The sequence below is a fragment of the Danio aesculapii genome, chromosome 17, assembly GCF_903798145.1.
Source record: "Danio aesculapii chromosome 17, fDanAes4.1, whole genome shotgun sequence".
In the NCBI taxonomy this organism is placed as follows: Eukaryota; Metazoa; Chordata; class Actinopteri; order Cypriniformes; family Danionidae; genus Danio; species Danio aesculapii.
The window spans coordinates 23,305,946-23,329,952 of NC_079451.1; the positions used below are offsets into that span (position 1 = coordinate 23,305,946).

Consider the following 24,007-nt stretch of genomic DNA (forward strand, 5'->3'; position numbering starts at 1 on the left):
TGACGTAAACGTGTTGTACATGTGTGCTGGAACAGAAGCGGTTCAGTTGAGTTCGGTATGTGACTCGATGTGTCAGTAAATTTGAAAAGTCATGCACGAATCACCTATCGGAAGAAGCACGTGGGAAATAGTCGGTGAAATGAAAGCGATTCCAATTGACTAAACTCTAGCGACACCCAGCGGCCACGAGCCCCCTCGTCCAATTCTTTCTCTATAGCGTCCTTTTACCATTTTTTCATGACGGGGATTTCCTGAGGAAGTCAGAGAGCAGGGGCTTTCCAGTTACTAGACTTGATATCAACAGCACCCTTGCCACAGTGGCGGCTTCTCTACCTTTTCGTGCACCTCAACCGAGCCCGTTTCGGAACATTCTGATGTCAAAATGACCCGATTTGATCCGACGGCCGTTGTAGCCTGTTTGAGAAGCGAGGACGGAGCCGTGGCCGCGTAAATTCGGACGTTGTTGTCTCGGTGTGTGTCTGTCTGTCATATGAGTGGACCATCCGTTGCTCCATTCGTGAAATTCTTCAGAGAAACACGGTTGGAACATCGGACGACATCGCTGACCAACTGATTCATGTAAGTGGATGGCGACTTCACACAACCGCATGGAAAACAATAATAAAGAACAACGGTAGCTTGAGATAGTAAAAGGTAAATCGTAGAAGCAAACCCGAAGTCTATGGGTTCTCCTACAGTCTTTAAAGTGTGTCTTGCTTTGATCTAGAGATGTTCACCTGCTCTCCTGGACAAATATGGATGTTTTGGGGCTCTAATTCTTTTAGTTATTGAAAGATGTAGGTCTGTCGAGATGTTAACAGCTTCTTTAGAAATGCATGATAGGGGATTTTGCTTCCATTGCTGTTTGAAGACCTCCTCACCTTTGCATAGATGTATGTGTGTGTGTTTGTGTGTGTGTGTCTTGAAACGTTACTTTGTATTTATGCTTTTATTATGCAGAAATTTGTGCTTGCATTATCACTGTGATAAGTGATTGACCTATTAATGGTCTGTTAATTCCACATACTGTAACGTTATTTGGCTTTGTTTTATACAAGTTAATGCTTTTGTAGCCTTCACACAGCACCAAAAAATGTGCTCTTTAATCTTCTTTGCTATTTATTCCTTTGGGGCAATACCTAACTTGCTAAATTCTTGCATGATTTAGGCCTGTACGCTACTGATGGAAAAAACCATGATGGCACACTATTCCACTGTTGGATGCAGTTTATGAAGGCAGAGAATGCGTATACTGCTTTTACATATGCAATGTTTTAATCAGAAAAGAATAGTTTTTAGCAGTAATTTGGGAATTTAGGAACTACCATTGTTTTTAATTTTATTAGTTTTAATTGTAAGCATGATAATGTCAGCTAAACCATCAATATCATTTAAAAAGATTACGTTTTGTGATTTTTATATATATATATATATATATATATATATATATATATATATATATATATATATATATATATATATATATATAATATCATATATCTTTTGTATTCATTTAATTAAAAATAATTATTTTGGTTTTAATATATTTTAAAATGTTTTTTATTACATGATGTATTTCAAATGTATTTAAATTTATTTTATGACCGTGATGCATAGCTGAATTTTCAGCATCATTACTAGGCATGGGACGATAACCGGTTAACCGGTTTCAAGGTTTACCGTGGTTTGCAGAAGGCAAGGTTTTAAAATTGCAGGAATGCAAGGTTTTAAAATTGCTAAAATTTTCTGCAAAACCGTGTAAGGTTTTTTTATTTATGTGTTGTAAAGAAATCAGTGCTATTGAAACTAATGAAGACAGGATAAGTCAGTGGTTTATTTCAATTATTTAGCCTGACATGTTTACTCTTCCAAAATATTATATAAAATGTTTCCTAAAATAAAATATATTTTGTGTTTTGATTTGGGGGGTGGGTGGGGGGGGGGGGGTTGTTTTTCTACCCAGACATTTATAAAGAACTTATTTTAGAGCAGTAATCACAATACCGTGATACTGTGATATTTATATCCAAGGTTATTATACCATCAGAAACTTATACTGGCCAATGCCTTATCATTACTCCAGTCTTCAGTGTCACATGATCCTTCAGAACTTATGAATTAGTGTGTCATAATTGGAATTATTATTACCACTGCTGAAAAGTTAGGCTTAATAGGTAAATATAATTAGTTTTTTGTCCAAACCATCACAATTTTTTTCAAGATTATTTGCGTAAAAATTTAAAATATATATATTTTCAGATTTAATTTCTTTATGCGCTGTTTAAATGCGCACATGCTGAATAAAATTTATGAATAAAAAAAATCATACTCATCCATTTGAACGATAGTGTGAATAAATGCACTGTCTGTTTAACATATTTTATTGGACTACTTTGAGTAATTAGGTTTTATTCTGTTTTTAAACCATAAATCCAAATTCTCCCCATCAGCGTACCCAATAAACTGGTGTGGCATTTCAAATATAGTAACGTGTAAATACTATAAATGTAAATTTGCTTATTTTTAGAAGTGTGTGTCGTAAATATGTGGATTATGTTCAATTCTAAATGCAAACTTATAAGTCTGGTGTTTTGCGCAAGTGGGTTTTGCCCTCTATTACACAATATCATCACTATGAAAATTGTTTACCGAATTTTATCGCTAACGTCAGTCGCGAAAAAAGTGACGGTCGACAAAATGCAAACATCAGTCGATGGTCAAAGAACAGCCATTGGCCTAAATGAAGTCTGAAAATCTCTGACATGTGCTGCTGTGTGAAGATCAAAACTGAATTCAGCTTAGTTTCACTCTCAGAATAACACAGTAAAGTGTTGTGATCCGTTAGAGCTCCTCTGAGGCTTGATTTCAGCTGAAAGGATGGCTGAGAAGAGGGCATCTTTGCATTTTCATGTAAAAATCAACCCCATTGTTATCTATATCCCCATCATCACGTGTTTACATCTGAAATGGGGTTTTATTCCTTCCTATAAATGACCTGTAGAAGTCACACATGTCTTCCTCTAGTAAAAGGTCAGGCCAGAAAGAGGCGATATTCCCCTTCTTAGTTTTCTTTCATTTTTGTTATGAGATCTCCTGCAGCACATTCAAAGAAGAGAAGCGTATTACCTTGACGCTTCTCAGCTCTAAACTAACAGTCTGAATGGATTGTGTTTCACTTTTCACCTGCAGGTTTCTCTGCTATTATGTTCTTTCTGACACTGATGCTTGCTTTACTTTGGTCTTGTGTAAGTCTTGGTTTTTCAGGTGCCTGTTTTGTTTTGTTTGCACTTTTTAATTAATTAACAATTCTAGCTTTTATGGGAGTAGTTCAACTGCAGGTGAAAATCCTGTCCTGTCCTGTCCTGTTTATTTATTTGTTTTCATTCCAAACCAAAAGTGGAGAAGAGCAGCTTGGAAGTTCTGCTAAACATCTTTTCCACTTAAACTTTTTAGTCACACGGGTTTGGAGGGTAAACTGTCTATTCATATCTTTGAACAGGGCACAATTTCAAGCGTTCTTCTTAGAATAACCTTTAATTGTGTTGTTTGACACATTTACACTACCGATTATTTACAAAAGAAGTCAATACTTCACACTATTATTGCAGAATAATGAGTTAATCAAGAGTGATGTAAAGTTATAAATAAGGTTACACAAGTAAAATGTTTTTGTCTACTTGCCAAAGAAACATCGAAAAGAATATTTAAGTAATAATAAATGTTTCTAGAGCATCAAATCTGAAGATTGAAGACTGGAGCAATGATGCTGAAAATTGAGATTTGCTGTTAATAAATTACATTTGTAAATATATTTACGTACAAAATAGTCATTTAAAATTAATAATATTAAGTATATAATGTGTACTCATATACTCAATATAATAATGTACCCAATTGTAATACTATTTTACCATTAATACTACTTTTAATATTATTTTATACAGATTTTGTGACTGAATAAATGCAGCCTTTGTTAAAAATATATAAAAACAACAATATAATCAAAATAATTTTTTAAATTTATATTTTTTATATATTTATTTACTTGCATGTATTTGAATAATGAATAAAATCAATTCTGGCATAAATAATGGCTTACTATTTTACAATATTACTATTTTTATTCTGTATTTTTGATTAAATAAATGCAGCCTTTGTTAAAAATATCGAAAAAACAATCAAAATACATTTTATTTTTAAAATGTATATTGTTTATAAATTTATTTACTTATACTTGAAAAATGAATAACATCGTTCCTGGCATAAACAATGGTTTACTATTTTACAATATTACCTTTTTATACTACATTTTTGACCGAATAAATGCAGCCTTTGTTAAAAATGTATAAAAAAAACAATAAAAATTTATTTTATTTTTAAAAATTATATTGTTTATACATTTATTTATTTACTTATATTTGAATAACGGATAACATAATTCCTGGCATAAACAATGGTTTATTTATGTATTATCTTTTTTTTTTCTAATGATGTTTAACAGAGCAAGGACATTTTCACAGTATTTCCTATAATATTTTTTTTTTCTAGAGAAAATCTTATTTGTTTTATTTTGGCTAGAATAAAAGCAGTTTTTAATTTTTAATTAGCTCCTTTAAGCTATTTTTTTCTATAGTCTACTGAACAAACCATCATTATTCAATAACTTGCCTAATTACCCTAACCTGCCTAGTTAACCTAGTTAACCTAGTTAAGCCTTTAAATGTCACTTTAAGCTGTATAAAAGTGTCTTGAAAAATATCTAGTCAATCATTACTGTCATCATGGCAAAGATAAAATAAATCAATTATTAGAGAGATGAGTTATTAAAACTATTATGTTTAGAAATGTGTTAATCTTCTTTACGTTAAACAGAAATTGGGGAAAAAATAAACAGTATATAACAGTATACCAGTAAATTAATATATTTATTTTCTTTATTAAATTTTTTATTATAAATATTCTTTATTATAAATGTATTAATTTAAAAATATTTATTATATATTTAATAATATAATTTATTATTTTATTTATTTACCTACTTATATTTGAATAGCAAACTATAGCAGTGCCATACAAACTTTGTTTCCTTAATGGGTGTGTGTGTGTGTGTGTGTGTGCGTGTGCGTTTGCGTTCATGAGTGGGTGTGTATGTGTATTGTCAGCAGTGACAGAGAGGGATGAGGCAGCAAGTGGAAAAGCCCCTTAAATATTCCTGGAAATCCCTAGAGAACGGCACATTCTGGTCAGCCACCAGTACATTTTTTCTTTTTGTACTCTGATGAGTATTTCTTTTATTTAGTTAATGAAATTGAGAGTATTGTTTTTTGTGGATTATTTCAGGGACAGTTTAGATAGGAGTAGGTGGACTTATTTTTTGACATCAACATGAGACACAACATAAAGGAAGGGAAGTACCTGTAGCTGAAGTAAAACAGAAACAAACTTCAGGAGGAGCTCCACTAAACTTTCCAACTTATCTTGATTGGAACTTTTCCTTTGAATTTTATCAGTGGATTTTTTTTGTTCAGTCATAGAGTGTCCAGTAAGTGTAGAGCTGGAAAAAGCCTGCTTTCTTTTGTTGTACTTTTACAAAAGGCATGTTGAGCCATGGAGAGTGTTTGTGAAACACCCGTCATGAAGGCTGTAATGTGTTGTGTACGTCAGATGGGATTTAACTTTTCTTGCTGAGAGTGTGAATTATTTGATGGGTGTGACTTAAGTGTGTGTGTGTGAAAATATGAGCGTCCCACATGGCTGTCCAAACATGGATGTCATTTATCTCCCAAAGCCATTTATCTGGGCTGCAAACTTTTAACGGTTTCAATTATAGGTGACTGGCGTTTGTCCGAAAAAAAAAAAAGTGTTTTTGCTTTATTTAATTCAATAGATTTTAGCATGCTTTCTGGTATATTCTGGGTTGTTAGTAGAGATACATTAAGATTTTGTGTCCCTCCAGCATGGTTCTAGAGATCAAAATTGTACTTTTTTTGTTTATTTTTGGTGAATTTTCACAGTTAATCACAATGGACCCTTTTCAGAAGACTGTCATGACACGTTTACGGTCATCATAATCTTAAATCCTTGAAAGTGTTTAATATTTACATTTTTAAAAGCGTATGAACATTCATATGCATTTATGAATGCATTATATCACCTTTGCGTCAAATTACAAAAAATGAATTACCGATTATGTGAGGTGTTTCTAATGCAGCATCTATGGGGGCTGAGTAAATTTGACGTTATTCTCTCCTCTGGCTGCTCACACTATTTTTTTTTTCCTTTTTCTGAAAGTCTTGATAACACTATTGTGGCGTTTTTCTTTTATTATTTCAGCAAACAGAATTGTAAAAAAAATAGTTGTTGTACTCTTTAATTTACTGCGCTCTAAGTTTCCCAAACTATGATGCCTTCCGTTACTGAGAAAGCCGGAAATGTGAAAAAGGGTCTGTAATAGAAACTGATAAAGTAAGTTTTAAGAAAAGCTATCAAAAAATCTGTCATTTTAGGACACAAATATCCCCCCAAAATAACCCCGCATAATCCTTGAGGGACTCACTGTTATGTCATAAAAAGATTAATTTGGTCAAGATTGAGATCATGAGTTCATCTCACACCATTTCTCACTTTGAAAACATTGTGCAGTTTTAAAATCATATTTTGATTAAGTAATTGATATTATATTGTATATTATGAAAGACCTAAACATAAAATGGATCAAAATAAATACGATCAACTCCTTCTACTTCTACAGTGCACTGACATAATTAAATTGCAAAAAAATTAGGCACGGGCGGGTGAAAGTTTCTGATGGTATGATAACCTTGGATAAAAATACCACGGTATCACGGTGTTGTGATTACTGCTCTAAAATAAGCTTTTTTAAAATGTTTGGGTAAAACAAACAAACAAAGAAACTTTTTGTCCCCTTGAACACAATTTATTTTATTTTTTCGAAACATTTATAATATTTTGGAGCAGTAAACATGTCAGGCTGAATAGTTAAAGTAAATCATTGACTTCTGCTCTCCTCATTAGTTTCTTAACGGTATAACAGAACATTTTAGCGGTATTAAAACCTTGTCCTTGACTTTTCCAAATTGCGGTAAACCTTGAAACCGGTTATCATCCCATGCCTCCTAAAAATAAAGCTTAAATCTTTCTTTTAGATTATAATGTATCCTTTTAATGTTTCATTATTTATTTATTTTTTTTTCATTTCTTACCAAAACATGCTACCACCATATACAGAAATGACACAAACGTAAATGCTATATGCCACAAATACCTTATCAGAAAGTTTTTGCATAAGAATCATTTGATGACATATTGGGATATTACAAGTGTATTAAATGGGTATTGGGGGTGTACAAAACTGTGTCAAGGGGAATAGTGTGCTGGTTTTATGACTCAAAACAAAGGTGTGTAGTTACAAAAGGGAATGTGGATTTGTAAGTTTTTGGGAATTTTTTCAACCGTTTACCCATTCATCTGGTGCAGATCATGAAACTAATTGGTAAGAAAATTAGTAGCACACCTTTATTCAACAAGCCTCGCAATCTTCATTTGTAGTCCAGTCCACTGTGGGATGAGTTGCATTGCTAAACTGTGTTTAGTAGTTTAAATCACTGATCACGAATATGTTATATAGCAAACAACAAAACAAATAATGTTTCCTTATCAAGAACTATTGGTTTATTTGGTTTAGTTTTTCTGAATTAAGCTTTTTAGACTCAACTATAATAATACACTGAAAAAAAATCCTGGTTGCCTTTTAATTTTTTTAAACTGAATCAAATTAACCTTATGAGTCCATTGAACTTATATTATGTTAAACTGACTTAAAACAGCTTAAGTAACTTATAAACTTAAGTTATGAGAACATGATTACTTAGTTTAATACATTACAATGAACTAAAACAAATGCTGTCAGGACTAATTGATCTTTTTTTACAGTGAAGAACTCTAATTTCCCAATTTGAAATATTTTGGACAAGATCCAAAGCGCACCATAAATAGCCCTAATTCCAGTTTTCTTGTGTGTCGTAAAGTCTCTGCGCTGGAGAAGAGGCATGTGCGGTGGGCACCAGTCACTCTTGTCGAATAACTGTGGTGTCCTGTGCCTAAAGGAATTCTTCCAGCATTCAGCAACAGATCCGGGACCTTCCTGCATGTGCGGTTAGCATGAAGCTGCTTCATAGAAAGATATTATTAGAGCTAGCGAGCCATGCCTGTTATGAAGGGATTTCCCAGTCTGAGAGCTGCCGGTCAGGAGCTGTTGATGTGGCAATGTAAGCACAATGTCGAAGCGTCGTCTTGGTAGCAGACATTAGCATATGGAAATGACTTGCCTCTCTGTCTGTCTGAGCTTGGATCAACATGTGAAACAGATATGGATGTCGGATGGCATTTTAGAGGTTAACAGGTCTGACGACGGCCGCGTCACTTACTCGCAGACGGGGATGATTCAGTCATGGCTGAGTTTGCTGTCATGTTTTTCATAAACAATTGTGAAATGACACTGCTGACATCATTTTGGGATTGTATGTTGTTGTGTTTGTCAGATTGAAAGGTTTGTGTTGGTGAATAGACAAACCCAAATCCATTCTGATTAGATTTAAAAGTAAATGTATGATGATGATAAACATTAATTAAGGACATGAGATTTTTTTAGATGCTCGATAATTTGTGGGTCATTTATTTGGTTGCTATCATCCATAATATAAAACTATCAATCATCAGCTTGTTTGAATTTTCAGTGTTGGATAAAACATTGTTGCATTACCCATTTTCTTCTGGAATAGGCAAATAATATACTACATTCTTCATTAAGATAATCAAAATATATGATACGTATGTTGACTGTAGGATTTAAAAAATAATAAATAGATTGAAAGAACTTTCTAAAATTTTACTGCTTTATTACAATATAATGAAGCTGTCTGTCTCTGTGTATGTGTGATTGTGTATTACTATAATGTATTTTATTCATGTGATGCCGATGCAGTAGTGGTGTAATGACAGTTTGGATCACGTTACAGTTTTTAAGTCATGGATCGGACCATTTTTCGGATCTGCCAAAATGGGGAGGAGACAAATGTAATTTGCTTTCTATTTATTACAAAAACATTACTGCAAGACACTTTTGGTTTTAACAAACAAAACGTAGAACCTGTAATTATATTTAAAATAAAATAAAGAAATAACCAGCTGAATAAAAATACATTGTAAAATATTCAGTACTATGAAAAAGTCACTGTTATTACTACTGTTGATGATAACGCTAAATGTATGAAGTGTATATTTAGTATAAAATGTGTATTTAAATGTGTATTTAGTCAAATTTATATAAATGATTCAGTTATTCACTCATAAAGCTTGTTTCATTGGTAGATGTGTCATTTTTGAAGAATTATTCAGTGGCATATTTTTGATGGCCACCTATTGGTTAAATAATGTAATTGCTGCCTACAACTTTCATTTTTGAGCGTCGTTAAATGCACATGATGATGATTTAATCTTTAAACATCAGTAATTTTATTTAAACTATAGACTGTTATCCCAGTACTTCTGTGTTATTTGACTGTTTGTAATTTCATAACTAACCCAAAAGATTAAAGACTGAATCTCTTTGGATTAATAAACATGCAAATAACCATCATTTCTAATTTATGTTGCGTGGATGTTGAGATCCTGATCTGTTGATTAATCGTTCAGCTTACACTGAATGCATTAATGCAGGCTAAACAAGTAGTGACTGAAAACACCTTTAACCTAAGAAATCCACCACATCCCCAATAACCTACTGCTTTTTCTGTCATCATTTTATTTTCAGGACAGCCTAAATGCTTTCATACATGTGATTTGAATGATGTAAGAGGCAATCTCTCTGTAATTGTTACAAATTTAGGATTAATCTACAAGTAAAAAAATTGTTAATCCATGGGTCACGTGTGTTCCGAAACCTGGGCTTTGATCCGTACGAATCACGGATACACCGTGATCCACTACACCCGTATGATGCAGTTATTACTCCAGTGTTTTTTTTCACATGATCCACCCAAAATATTGTATATTATACTCAAATTATGTTTGATCAAACTACCTATATAAAAGAAGCTAACGCAACACAATTTTTAAGTTCTTTTGAGGGCAACCTAATTGTTTTATGTTCAATCCACTTAAATTTGCAAAATCTGTATTGAGTTAACTTAATTCTTTCATGTTGTCCCAATGCAAATGGCTTGTGTGGAAGACAGGATTTTTACAGAGTTGTCTGCAAAGCTAGTTTCAAGCATTTGGAAATGAAATGTCCACAGATGATTTGAAGAATTACAGTGGCGGTTCCTCTAATAGGACACCTGTGTAACCTTTAGAGGAACTGACTCATTCATCCACTAAAACCACCTCGGGACCAGTAAAGTAATTACAAGAGTCAAGTTAGACATCTGAAAGTCAAGCATCAGTTGTTTGCGGATGCCTCTCGGTTTGATAATCTGACATGCCTGTTAAGTGTGTCGTAAATGTCCAAAAGCTTTTAGGGACCTCAAGTAGTCGCACCTTAAATCCACCAAACCCTTCTGATATCATAATGTCAGTTTACAGTGACAGTTTACACATTTTTGTATAAGTAACTACACTAAGAAAATGTGTATTTCATTGTTTTGGTGTGTTAGTTAAGACCCTAACCTGTGTTTTTTACTCTCTCTCTTCAGGTCATGTCCGCAGGGCGTAATGTGGAACAGCAGATTCCCCTGCAGCAGCGTGCTCCATCTCTTGCCATGCCCTCCATGGCCCAGCGGCCTAGGCCCGAGCCGGGCTTCTCTCCCCTGCAAGGCGGCTTCAGGGACCGCTTTGTCACGACGCCCGAGCCCAAGTATTGCTGCGAGACCTGCAGGCTAGTTCTCTGTAACCCACGGCAGACTGAGTGTGGACATCGCTTCTGCGAGAGCTGCATCAGTGACCTGCTCAGGTGGGTGAATGATTATTACTGAGGTTTATACTTTATATAATGTGTAGGTAACAATAATGTGGTGCTATCACAAGTCAAGGAATAAGCCAGTGAGATTTAGATATTTGATCATAGAGCTGTTTTATGCTTACAGATATTGTTTAGCTTGATTGTATTTATACCTTCCTTTCAAGTCTCCAGTCTCAATGTCTCCAGTGATAGAGATTTGATTGCACTAACCTGCATGAATAGACAAAAAAAGGAAGAAAAATTTGTTTTTGTGTGTGTTTACACTTATAGTTTGGTTAAAAAATGCTTTTCTTACATAGAGTTATTGTCTTGTTTATAGCCTAAATATCTAAATGTTCTTTAATCGAGAAGAACTTTTTAGACAAGCATAAAATATAGTCTTGTCTTCAGAAGTAATATGTGAATGTTGAGTGATTTTTCCTTAAAACAAGCTAAATAAACTGCCAGCAAGGTAAGCTAAATAATCTTGCTTTCGTTTTGAAATACATAAGAGTATTTTGCTTGCACCATTAGCAGATTATTTTGCTTGTTTTAAGGGAAAATAATTTTTTAAAACCACACTGAAAAAAATGATTCAAAGATGATTCCTTGGATTTACTCAATTTTTTTTACGTTAAGTGGTTGTAAACAATTTATTTGGGCTGAATTTGAACAAACAAATTAAGTTGAACATTGCTCAATTTAATTTGTTTGTTTAAATTCAACACAAATACATTGTTTGCAACAGTTTTGCATGCAACACTTTTTTTCAGTGCAGACAATACTTTTTCGTATCTAGACAATTCTTCTTGTACGATTTCTTTAATATTTGTATTAGAAAGTTATTTTAATTTTTGCAGTTTAGTTTTGATGTTTGGTTTGGCCAAAAAAAGAAAGGAAAAGCTATATTTTAGCTGTTCACATTGTCGTTTTTAAGACACAAATCAAAACAAACATGATTTACAAAAGTACTAGCTGGACTATTATATGAGTTCGTAGTGTATATACGATGGTATATCATCTGAGACCTTATAAAGGGCCTATATAAAAAGTGTAAAAGGAGTCAAAACAGAGCTAGGTATTCCTTTGTCAAAGAAAAAGTAATGGTCTGCAGGAAGGAGATGCATTTCTGATGTCTGTAGTGAACTTTGATGTGCACTATGATTCAAAAAACTGCTTCAGCATTCTGTCCTTTTTATGGTTGCATCTTGTGACACCATGTGCTTTTTTTGGTTAGTTTAGACGTGTTTTCTCTTTGTTGCATTGATGTATGTCGAACTGCACCTGAGTTTGTTTGGAAGCTTGCGTGACCTAAATTTTCACTAGTCTACTAGTTTAGTGCACGCTGCACAGCAGGATTGTGGCATTGTTGTTCATTTTAAATTAACCAAACTTGCCTTTAACACTTAGAAAAAAAATTGTAAATAGGATTTTGCAAGAGAAACATAAAATAGTGTACTATAAGTGTATTCCAAGGCCAAAAAAATTCACAATGTTAGTGCAGAATTAAGAAATCCAATCATCAAATGATAGCTGAGTGCATTCCTGACCACCACTTAATGTACAGTAGATTCAGTCGTTTGACTACAAAGTCCATCTTGGGTGCTTTTACACCTTGATTTTAATAAGATAAAGTAGATCATCATGTGATAAAGCCAACTGCTAAAATGATCTAAATCCAATTACTTTAATGAGATAGTTCACCCACTAGTGAAGTATTTCTGGCCATTTATTAACTCTCAGTTTATTCAAGTGTTGGTGACTTTTTTTTTTCTTCTGTACAACAAAAACAATGTTTTTTTCTGAAAATGTGGTCCTTGGTGATGGTTAAAATCCAGGTGGCCTAAGCCTTTACTGTGTGAGATTAAAAATATGTACCCAGTATTAACTGAGATAACATTTTGTAGCACACTTTAAACACTAAATAGTTTTAATAACTAATTTATGTTGTCTTTGACATAATAGCAATATTTTTGTAGTTATTTTTTAAGATGCTAGTATTCAACCTGTGGCCCTTAAAAGTGACATTTAAAGGCTTAACTAGGTTATGTCAATTAAGCAAGTTATGTTAATTACTGGATAATAGTTTCTGGTTAATTAAAAAAAAAATTCTTAAGGGGGCTAATAATAATAATAATATTGACCTTTTCTAAAAAAAAAAAAACTGTTTTATTCCAAACCAAACTGAAAGAAACAAGACGGAAATACAGTGAAAAATACTTGATCTGTTAAACATTACTTGTAAAATATATTTCAAAAATAATGAATTTCACAAGTGAGCAAATCATTTTGAATACTCACTGCACCAGATGATATTCTGAGGGTTTTTTCCAAGTGAAAGAGTCCGAACATGATTTAAAAATGAATTATTACCATTATTATTCACATTCAGACTATATCTATTTTTTTAACTCTTCAAGTGCCGTTAGCCATTGATTTAGCATTTTATGAATTACCAAGGACCACAGCTCCAGCTAAAAATCTTCTGTAAAGTTTTGTTAAAGTCACCTTCATCTCGAATGGCCTGAGGGCGAGTGAAAGCTTTAAAACAAGCATCAAGGAAGAGATATAGCAATCTTATGCGTTATGCCAATTTTTTATTTCTGTTTTGTGTGTTTTTTTTTTACTTCTCTTACATGCAAGTTTATGTGGTGTATATTAGTGCTGCACAATATATCGTTTTAGCATCGATATCGCAATGTGTGCATCCGCAATAGTCACATCGCAAAGATATGCAATGTCCAGTCTGAATTATAGTTGACCAGGAGCTACAGAATTTTATTTTAATCACTTTATTTATATGGAATTTATATGATTTATGCAAAAAAAAAAAAAAGAAATCTTTCTTGCGTTTCTAGTCATTTCAAAGCGTAAAAATTATGATTTCACTTGCCTCACTGGTAGATGATTTCCTTAAAACAAGCAAACAAGCTCTTGTTTTTCATTTATTTCTTCTGACCGTGAAAACTAAACAATATTTTTTACTTTCTCTAAGAATTTTTTTGATATTTAGACTACAAACAAGATGAGACTAAAGAAAGTAAGAAAAGCATTTATTTGTATTTTGATCATTCAATTTCTGTACCCGAATACTGTTAGACACCTCAGAAAACCATCAAATAGTGTTATTCAAACCATCTTCTGAAACTATATTCATATCGCACAAAAATAATACCGCAATATCAAATTTTTCCAATATTGTGCAGCCCTGGTGTATATATAGGTAATTATGTATGTGCATATAGTTATATGTGTGTGTACAGTATGTACTGATATATGTTAGCATGATTATTTTCTGTTTAATTACTGTTCTGTATTGTAAAGAAAAAAATCAGCTAAATAAAAATAAAAGTAAAAAAAAAACAAGCACCAAATAAAAACAGAGCTATCCCGTTCATGTTGAAAAACCTGATTTTCAACACTAACCTTCAAATCACTCATGTAAACATCCCTGCAAAATAATCTAGGGTATTCCCAGGATTTTATTTATAAAACGTCAGTCATTTAAACTACTTCTACAAAGTTTGCATGGATTCAGACCCGTTTTTCTTTTTCAGTAAGCCTAACCCAGTGTGTCCAGCTGATCTACTACCACTTTTTGAAGATAAGGTAAGAAAGTGAAGCCAAAAGCTACAAGGACACACCCACTCCGTTACATATTAAATCACACTCACACAGCTCCAAGTGAAAGTAATGAAGGCTGGATAACAGGCAGCACACAAAACAATCTGTTTTTTTTTTTCATGCAAGATATTCCGGGATGTTTGCTGCAATAGGGAAATCATGGCTCTGAAGGTCTACTGCCGAAGTGAGAAAAATGGATGTAAAGAACAAATGTGTTTACAGCAGGTCATGGTAAGTCATATGATTCTCAGACACAATAGTCTACATATCATATGGTAGATTCCTCCAGACTAGAACCAGCCTGGAGCGCAGAGAAATCTGAGACTAGAACTTGTAAATCATTTTAGAAGTGTAAGAAGATGTGGAGTGTAGCCAAGATTTTTAGCTAAAATTAATCTCTTTTTTTTGCTTTGAACAGGAGCATTTGGTAGTTTGTCCATATTTCGAGGTGCCGTGTCCTTTGGGAAAATGTAAGGAGAAGATGATGAGAAAAGATATGCCCGAGCACCTAAGCCGCAAATGCAAACACAGAGAGATCACCTGTGAATTCTGCAGTCTCAAAATGGCCCTCACTGAATTACAGGTACCACACTTTGCCCAAAATCCCCCGGTTCCTATAAAAAGGACCTGAAATCTCATGGAAAGTACTTAGAAATTCAAGCAAGCTTTTTTTTTAGATGTCATTGAGTTTTTTTTTTTTCCTTGATTGGAATTAGTGGACATCTCGGTTCCTCTATGAGAAGTATTCCCCTTGTGTGCTGTCATTAATGTCCCATGACCTTTAAGTTTCACATTTGTACAAGGAACTTAGGGGAATCTCCCGTTATGCAGACTGTCATTTAGAGAATGATCGATGTGTGTTTTCACTTCAGTAATGCTTTGTTTTTCCGCCTGGTTAATCCTGTCATTATTACTCTAGACACTAACAGTTTCTTTTTGTTTGGTTAAGTGTGAGCATCTTGAACCATGTCAGAATGCAGTGTTTTTGTCATCTCTTTTTGCAGAAACACAAAGAAACAGTCTGTCCTGCATTTCCTGTAGCATGTCCTAATAATTGCTCGTTTTCTTCTATTCTAAGAAGTGAGGTAGGCTTGGACTGCGTTTTACTAACTTGTGTGTTTTGCTTTTGAATGATGTAAAATGAGTTGTAATTTATTTTAGGCAGATTTAGTTTTTGTGATGTATATTTATGGTGTGGATGTGTCTCTCTTAGCTGTCAAGTCACCAGCATGACTGTCCAAAGGCTCAGGTGACCTGTTCCTTCATTCGCTATGGATGCTCCTATAAGGTGACTTTCAGTCTCTGTTACTTGGGTAGATTTTTTTTTTTAAATGGGGTTTAAAATGTGTGAAATATATTAATATTCAACCTTATCATTCAACTGTAACCCTTTTAAAACAAGCATTTAATTCCTAACGTGTTATCAAAATCTGTGCACAATTCCACATTCCAAAACACACATCCTACTGGACTGTCCTGCTTTTAATGACTCCAGAAGAATTTTTTTTAATGAAAGCTCTCTTAAGGACATTTTTTTTGCAAAGTGACTCCAGGAAAATTATTTTGATTATTTTTTATTTTATTTTGTATAAGCAATAAAATGTATTAAATTTATACATAACTTATTTATATATAACTTATTGGTAACACTTTAAAATAATGGTTAATTAGTTAATGTATTTACTAACATGAACAAGCTCTTAATAAAGCATTTATTACGCTATTTATTCATCTTTGTTAACGTTAGGTAATGTTATTTAATTAGTTCATGTTAACTCACAGTGCATTAACTAATGTTGACAAGCACAACTTTGGATTTTAATAATGCATTATTTAATGTTGAACTATGATTATCAAATGCTTTACAAAATTATTCAGAATTAGTTAATGTTAGTAAAAACAATAACTAATGGACCGTTATTTTAAAGTGTTACCAACTTATTTAATTTAGGCATTCATTTGTTGATTGATTTTTTTAAATTGTATATTTATTATTGAAATGTTCTTGCCATGAAAATAGCCTTTGATGCTGATGTGGCATTAAATAATTAAATTAAATATTACATTACTTTATCCAAATCTGTACACTAAAACATGATGAATTGTTGTATAAAACTTTCTATTTTAAAAATAAATTAATATTGTATCTGATCAGCAACTTCTAAGCAGTAATGAATAAATGTGATAACAAGAAGTGTATAGTAACGTATCGAATGCGACCATGTTATTACCATGTTATTACTCTATTTGCTCCGTTTTCAATATTGATGATACAATGCTTCCTCTATACAGTGCTCAGCATAATTGAGAACACCCCATTATGAAAATGAATATTTGTATCCATTTCTCAGTGAATATAGGCGATGTGTTTTGGTGCATTTAAACAAAACAGATTTATAAAACAGATATATTTATTAAAATATGTTTTAGTCACCAAACATATTTAGAAATTGAAAAAAAATACAAATAAATTCAAGAAAAATATTGCAAAAAATTATTTCAACTCAATTAGTCAATTTTTTTGGTTCTCTTGATTTTTCATCTTTTATTATTGGTATTTCATATTTTTCTATAACATATAAACTTGGGTGTACTAGTTTTTGAATTGTTATTGTAAGTTATTTTGTTAGATAAGCTTTAGATTTGTCTAATGTAGATGCACAAATATAGTATTGTACAGCTTCCTATTAGAAATATGAATTTAAAAGATAGATTTGTGAGGGGTGTACTTATATATGAAGTACATATTTGAAATAAAATTAGGAGCATTTTATTTGAAATGTATAATTATTAATCCCACTGGAATACTTATTTTAATACATTTGAATAATTTCTTTTGAATTTACAAGTAAGCTCAAAAACAGTCCATTTTATTAATAACAAAAACAACAGAAATATTATTATAGCTTTTTCCAACAAAATATATTCACTTTTGTTTGTTTTTTTTTTGTTAGTTTTTTTTCAGATAGACATCTGTAGTTTTCATGTTATGACCAAACATTCAACAAATATTCAAACAATATTCTGTCCTTTTAAGTGTGTGAGGCTAATTATATTTTACAAAAGTTTGTGCATCTTTAAAAAATATATTTAAAATAAATAAATAATAATAATATTAATAATAATAATAATAATAATATGTATTTTGAGCATCTTAAAGCATTTCCGAAGTTGTTAATACATAATATAGATTATACTAAGAATTTAAAAAGATTCTTAATTTTGTCATTATTAATATTTTTTAAATTTTCATTTATTTATTTGAAGTCTTCTAAAATGACGTTTTTGCAGTGAACAATATTGACCCATTATTAAATTGAAATTATTTTTCAAGGGGCTGAATCAAGAGATGAGGGAACATGAGTCCAGTTTTGCGTCTGAGCATCTGAGAATGATGGCAGTCAGAAACACCACACTAGAAGCCAAGGTAAAAGTCAATACAATTCTCATGAACTTCATGTCATTGTTTATTTATCACATATAAGAGACTCTTCTAATAACACCAGTTGCTTCCGGTATAAAAATGAATGTGCTTTTTACTGTTTACATTTTTACCATGCATGTAGCCTAGTCACAGATAAGCTGACTAATGTGTGTGTGTGTGTGTGTGTGTGTGTGTGTGTGTAGGTTGAAGATGTGAAGAGTGAGTTGATGGAGCGTTATAAAGTTCTGCCGAGTCTCAGCAGTCGTCTTGCTGAGGTGGAGCGTCAGTATGAGGAGATGAGAGAAAAGAACAGGCAGCTGGAGCAGAAGCTGGTCAGCATGCAGGTGAGGACCGTCACCAACAAGACACTTTCTTTTCTTTTCTTTTCTTTTCTTTTGTTAAATCATTTGCTGAAGCTATAAATAACTTCCACTTTGTATAAAGTGACACAAATCTGCTGTACCGTGCACTACTTCTGTCTGACAGACACTTCCATATTTTAAAGTGCCTCAAAGTCTGAAACTATAATTAAAACAAAAATTAGGGGATTTTGAACATTTAACAAATAAATCTAGTAGTTATTTGTAATGTTTAAAAAAATGTTTCTGAAGCAGTGTTATTTTAGCATGAATAGGTTTTGTAGCCTCTATTAATAGTTTTAATTTTAATTTAGGTTTTTTGTTACAAGTTAAATCAAAATCTCAGATATAAATATGTCTTTTGTTTTATTTTATTTTTCCTACACTAACAGATGCCAGATAATTTTATCATAAGGCAAGATAACTGTAATATAGCCAATTTTACCTTGTATTAAGAACAGAAAAGAAAACATGCTGCTAAAATGATAGTGGCAATAACAGTAGCAGATCTAGAAACAGGGTGAGCACAGAAAAACATCTTCAACATCTGTAATTGTGAAATAAAAATCTTACAATTTATTCAAATGCACAAAATATTTTGAATCCGGAATTAATGGGGCATTTTAAATGACATCCAAGTTATGCTCTGAATATTTTAGTAGACTTAATGAAAGAAAGAAAAATTTTAAGTAGAAAAAATGTATTCAAAAGCATAAACAATTGGTTCATTGATCGATATATCAAAGAATTTACAGTGCTCAGCATATATATGTACACCACTACTATCTTTCAATTTCTAAATATGTTTGGTGATTAAAGTATTAATTTAATAAATATATCTGTTTAATAAATCTGTTTTGTTTAAATGCACCAAAATGCATCGCCTATATTCACTGAGAAATGGATACAAATATTCATTTTCAAAATGGGGTCTACTCAATTATGCTGAGCACTGTATATTAAAACGTATATGAAAATAGAAACTGAGAGAATTATGATTATCTTACTGTTTTCTATGTTTTTTATCAATTAACTGTAGAAAGAGACTTTTAAAAACATTTTAGACATTTAACCGACTCTAGACTTTCTGTTCTGTGTAGTTTATAAAATATGTACATATTGTAATTACATTGTTACCACTCTATTTTCATGTGTAAAATAAGTGCAAGATGTATTTAAAACCCCTTTTTCTCCAAACTTCTACAAATTTCTAAAAGTCAGAAACCCAGCTATGAAACATCTGTTAGCTGAAGAACACTCTGAGCAGTTGTCTATATACAGTTGAAGTCAGAATCATTAGCCCCCCTGAATTATTAGCCCCCTGTTTATTATTTCCTCAATTTCTGTTTAATGGAGAGATTTTTTTCCAACACATTTCTAAACATATTAGTTTTAATAACTCATTTCTAATAACTGATTTACATAATATTTGACTAGATATTTTTCAAGACATTTCTATACAACTTAAAGTGACATTTAAAGGCTTAATTAGGTTAACTAGACAGGTTAGGGTAATTAGGCAAGTTATTGTATAATGATGGTTTGTTCTGTAGACTATAGAAAAAAAATTGCTTAAAGAAGCTAATAATTTTGACCTTAAAATGTTTAAAAAAAAAATGTAAACTGCTTTTATTCGAGCCGAAATAAAACAAATACGACTTTCTCCAGTAGAAAAAATATTATCAGACATACTGTGAAAATTTCCTTGCTCAGTTAAACATCATTTGGGAAATATAAAAAAAAAAAAAAAAAAAAAAAAAAAAAAATGTCAAAGGGGGCTAATAATTCTGACTGTATGTGTGTAGATGTTGATGAGCTCTCACTCAGAGAAGCTGCTGGAGGTGGAGATGGAGCTGCGGGAGCTCCGTCCACTGCGGGCCATGAGGGAGGAGGTGGAGGCTCTCAGGGGGTCCGTGGAGAGCATGCGCTCAGTGGTCTCTTCTCTCGACTCAGGCTGTGTCGGTTCCACTACTGGTTCTCATACCCTGGGTAAGAACATTTTATATACATTAGAGGTGTAACTCTACAAAAATGTCAGCCTTTGGCTTGGTATGCATGTGAACTGAATAAATACATTGTTTTTTTGTTTTTTTTTTTAAATAACTTGTCTTTTAGTCAATGCTGTGCTAGATGATGCATGGATAAATTTTCACTAGGCATTATATAGTGCATCTTCTGTCTAGTAATTGTAAGATGCTTTGTGTTTTGTTATCTTATAAGGAACAATCTTATTCTTTAATTTCTATTTTATTAGGAAATACAATACAACGAAACAATAATTGGCAATTGAATGCTCAGTTCAAATGCAATAATTGCTTCCCCTTTTCAACTGGTTATAGCACAAAACAAACATGAATAAAGATCTCGTCTCATTTAATCACTTTGGTAAAAAGGTCAATATAACAGCTTCACACTTTATTATAGATTCCTTATATTTTACTTGAACTATCAGTGATGTCTTATTTATTTAATGAACATGAATCTGTTATGAAACACATTAAAATACAGTGTATAAATTGCAGTTTCAGAAATTAATTAGATTTTTATCATTTGGACATTAATACAATGCACTCTACATGTATTTATGCATTTTTTTATTCAAGTATTGGTCCTACTTGATATTAAGTGGGCTTAAATACTAGGTACTTACATCAAAAAATAAATATAATGGATTGCAGAACACTTCTGGTGCTCTTGAGGTGGGATTTTGGTCAGGTTAGGTACAAGTTTGGTGGTATGGGTAGGTTTAACTATGGATTAAGCTGAAAGGGATGGTCAACAGTGTTTAATCGATCATAAGTACAATGTATACACATGCATTTACACTATAAGTATATTATAACAGATTATTAATTTTAGTTTAAGTATGTATTAGTTAAGGTCACTTAATATAATTTGGGACCCAATTATTGATTATTACTAATAAATAATGACTGAAAGGGGCTTCCACACCTTTTTCACAGTTCCTAGAACTATTGTGTGGACCATGTTTTTTCTTGCCAGAAAACTGGTACCAGAAATATGATCCAGGGCAAATTAGTTCTATGTGAATTGGGCCTGGTGGCTAGTTTTGTTGAGTTATTGTAACTACCTAGTGTGAAAGTGGTAGTAATCTGCAAGTAATGGCTCTATATATAGATGACAGCATTAGCAGAGACGAGTTTTTAATCTTTAATAACATTGCCTATAGCCTTGTAGGCAACATATAGTGCCATTGTGCTTTGGGTGACTCAAGTTTGAGTCCCAACTTGCAGACCCTTCCTGATCCCGTACCCCCTTTCTCTCTCCAAGTTCTCTTTCTGTCCAGCTACTGTACTATCATAAGAAAGGCAAAAAAAGCTATAAAACAGTTGAGCAAACCACTGTTTAATAAAACAAAAATAAACATACCAAACCGTGACTTCAAATCTTTGTACTCAACCATCAACTTTGTGTACTGAGTCATCCCTAATATACACCAATACAAGTACTGATGTGTGACCACAACATTGATTATTTTTAACATTTGTCAACCCTGTCTTCAGCCTCCTTAGAGCAGCAGCTCACACGCCATGATGACCTGATGAGCGTTCATGACGTGCGGCTGGCAGAGATGGATCTGAAGCTGCAGGTGCTGGAGACGGCCAGCTTCAACGGTACTCTCATTTGGAAGATCCGGGACTACAAAAGGCGGAAACAGGAAGCTGTGATTTCCAAAACTCTCTCGCTCTACAGCCAGCCCTTTTACACAGGGTATTTCGGCTATAAGATGTGCGCCCGCGTCTATCTCAATGGAGACGGGATGGGCAAAGGCACACATCTCTCGCTCTTCTTCGTGGTCATGCGTGGTGAATATGATGCCTTGCTACCATGGCCGTTCAAACAGAAAGTAACATTAATGCTAATGGACCAGGGGCCGGCACGAAAACACTTAGGCGATGCCTTCAAACCGGACCCCAGTAGCAGTAGCTTTCGCCGGCCCACTGGCGAAATGAACATTGCATCAGGCTGTCCGCTTTTTGTGGCTCAGACTGTGCTAGAAAATGGAACCTATATCAAAGACGACACCATCTTTATAAAAGTGACTGTAGACACTTCAGACCTCCCTGACCCTTGAGTTCAACTTCAGCGGGTCCAACTAAAATCAAGAGTCACGCAGAGCCCCTTCCAGCCAAGACTTCAGAGGGCTGTGCTGAGCAAGGAGCATCCCACAAGTGTGGGGTTCTAACAGACCAAACCATGAGTTTGGGCTCGGGTGATGGCGTGCTCTTCTGGAAACAACAGTGCCTTGCTGGGCTAGATAGTTACAGCCTTTAAGAGGAGCACAGAGTAGACGAAATCTCCCAAGTCAACCACATCTCAAGTGCAGCGAAGAGTAAGACGTCAACTCTAATCCAAGAGAGATTCTCGAGGAAAAAACGAAAGTGAACGGTGACTAGATCAGTTTCCCAACCTCATTCCTGGAGGCACACTGACAGTACACATTTTAAACTTGTCTGCCTTTTAATCTACTCCTGAAATGTAAGGAAGACTGCGTACTATTAAGTGTGCATCCAGTAAAATGGTTGGCACAGTTGAATAACATCCAGCCCAAAGTGAAAGGAAGCCGTATACGTGTGTCATTGGGTTAGCCTTCATTAAGTATGAATGCAGTTGGGGCTAATAGTCATTGTAAAGTCAGGAAGGTAACCCTTTGTGTTTGGTAATTATGACAAGATTTGTATTTGATGGTTTTTTGGTGGTTGTGTTTAATATGCAAATCAGTACTTGAGCTGACATCTGATGTGTTGTGGTGGTGTGATGAGAACAGTTGACATGAAGAGGAGTATTGTGACTAGAAAGTCTTGTTTCTGTGGGTGGGTGGGCGGGCGGTGGATGTGTTTCTGGGTAGTGGATATAAAGGACCTGACTATGAGCATTCATGAAGGACTACATTGGCACTAAACAGTGAGCCTGTACGGGTTCCATTGTCAAAAAAGCAAAACCTCAGTTTTAATGCATGTAAAACCTATTCTTACTTGACTTAACCTTCCCTGCGTTTACCACTTTGACACATTATTTAATGTAATGTTCCAATTAACAGATGCTATGCATCCAAATCTATTTTGTGCTTTTTTTGTATTTTATTTTTTAAAACAGTCGGAAATAATGCCTTTATGCCTCCAGCCATGCTGCCAGAGACACATACAATAATCCAGATCATTTTTCATGGTAGGAATGGTTTTTGCACAAGTATTGTTTGAATGTGTAATATATGTATGCATATATCAGTATAAAATTGTTCTGTTCTTATAGATGTGTCCAACTGAAGTCCTTTTTTTATCAGAGAAAATCTTAAATTGACCTTCCTATGCAGGTCACCTTGCTATAACTGGTCGCGAAAACATTTGTTTTTAACGTAATTTTTTTGTTATTTGAACTGTTTTATAGATAACTGACCAACAATAAATACAATAAAATTAAGATACAAATTACACCAACTGAAATTTGTTCCAAAAAGAGGATTTTTACAACAAAAAAACTGCGCCATGCATGCCTGTCCCCTATACCACTGATGCATGTGCGCTTTTATGTCATTTACATTTTATTTGTATTTATTGGCTAGAAATGCTCTCAGTTTATATTGTTTTATACCAATAAACCTTTTAAGGGAACTTAATTTTG

The 24,007-nt window shown here is 33.3% G+C and overlaps 1 protein-coding gene across 1 annotated transcript; it reads left to right on the forward strand.

Moving 5' to 3' along the window:
* Positions 1–226: 226 nt before the first annotated feature.
* On the forward strand, positions 227–23,635 carry traf3 (TNF receptor-associated factor 3). Its single transcript, XM_056476481.1, has 11 exons — positions 227–579; positions 10,713–10,969; positions 14,515–14,566; positions 14,708–14,812; positions 15,000–15,164; positions 15,586–15,666; positions 15,795–15,869; positions 17,916–18,008; positions 18,209–18,349; positions 20,170–20,353; positions 21,889–23,635. Exons 2-11 carry the CDS (start codon positions 10,716–10,718, stop codon positions 22,458–22,460), a joined length of 1,722 nt encoding a protein of 573 aa, XP_056332456.1. The 5' UTR covers positions 227–579; positions 10,713–10,715; the 3' UTR covers positions 22,461–23,635.
* Positions 23,636–24,007: the final 372 nt, after the last annotated feature.

What these genes read in the sequence shown, in the direction of transcription:
- traf3 (XM_056476481.1), top strand. Translation starts at nt 10,716, where the DNA reads ATGTCCGCAGGGCGTAATGTGGAACAGCAGATTCCCCTGCAGCAGCGT. An exon ending in TGCATCAGTGACCTGCTCAG is followed by an intron (nt 10,970 to 14,514) that starts GTGGGTGAATGA and finishes TTTCTTTTTCAG; the next exon opens with TAAGCCTAACCCAGTGTGTC. An exon ending in GCTATGGATGCTCCTATAAG is followed by an intron (nt 15,870 to 17,915) that starts GTGACTTTCAGT and finishes TTATTTTTCAAG; the next exon opens with GGGCTGAATCAAGAGATGAG.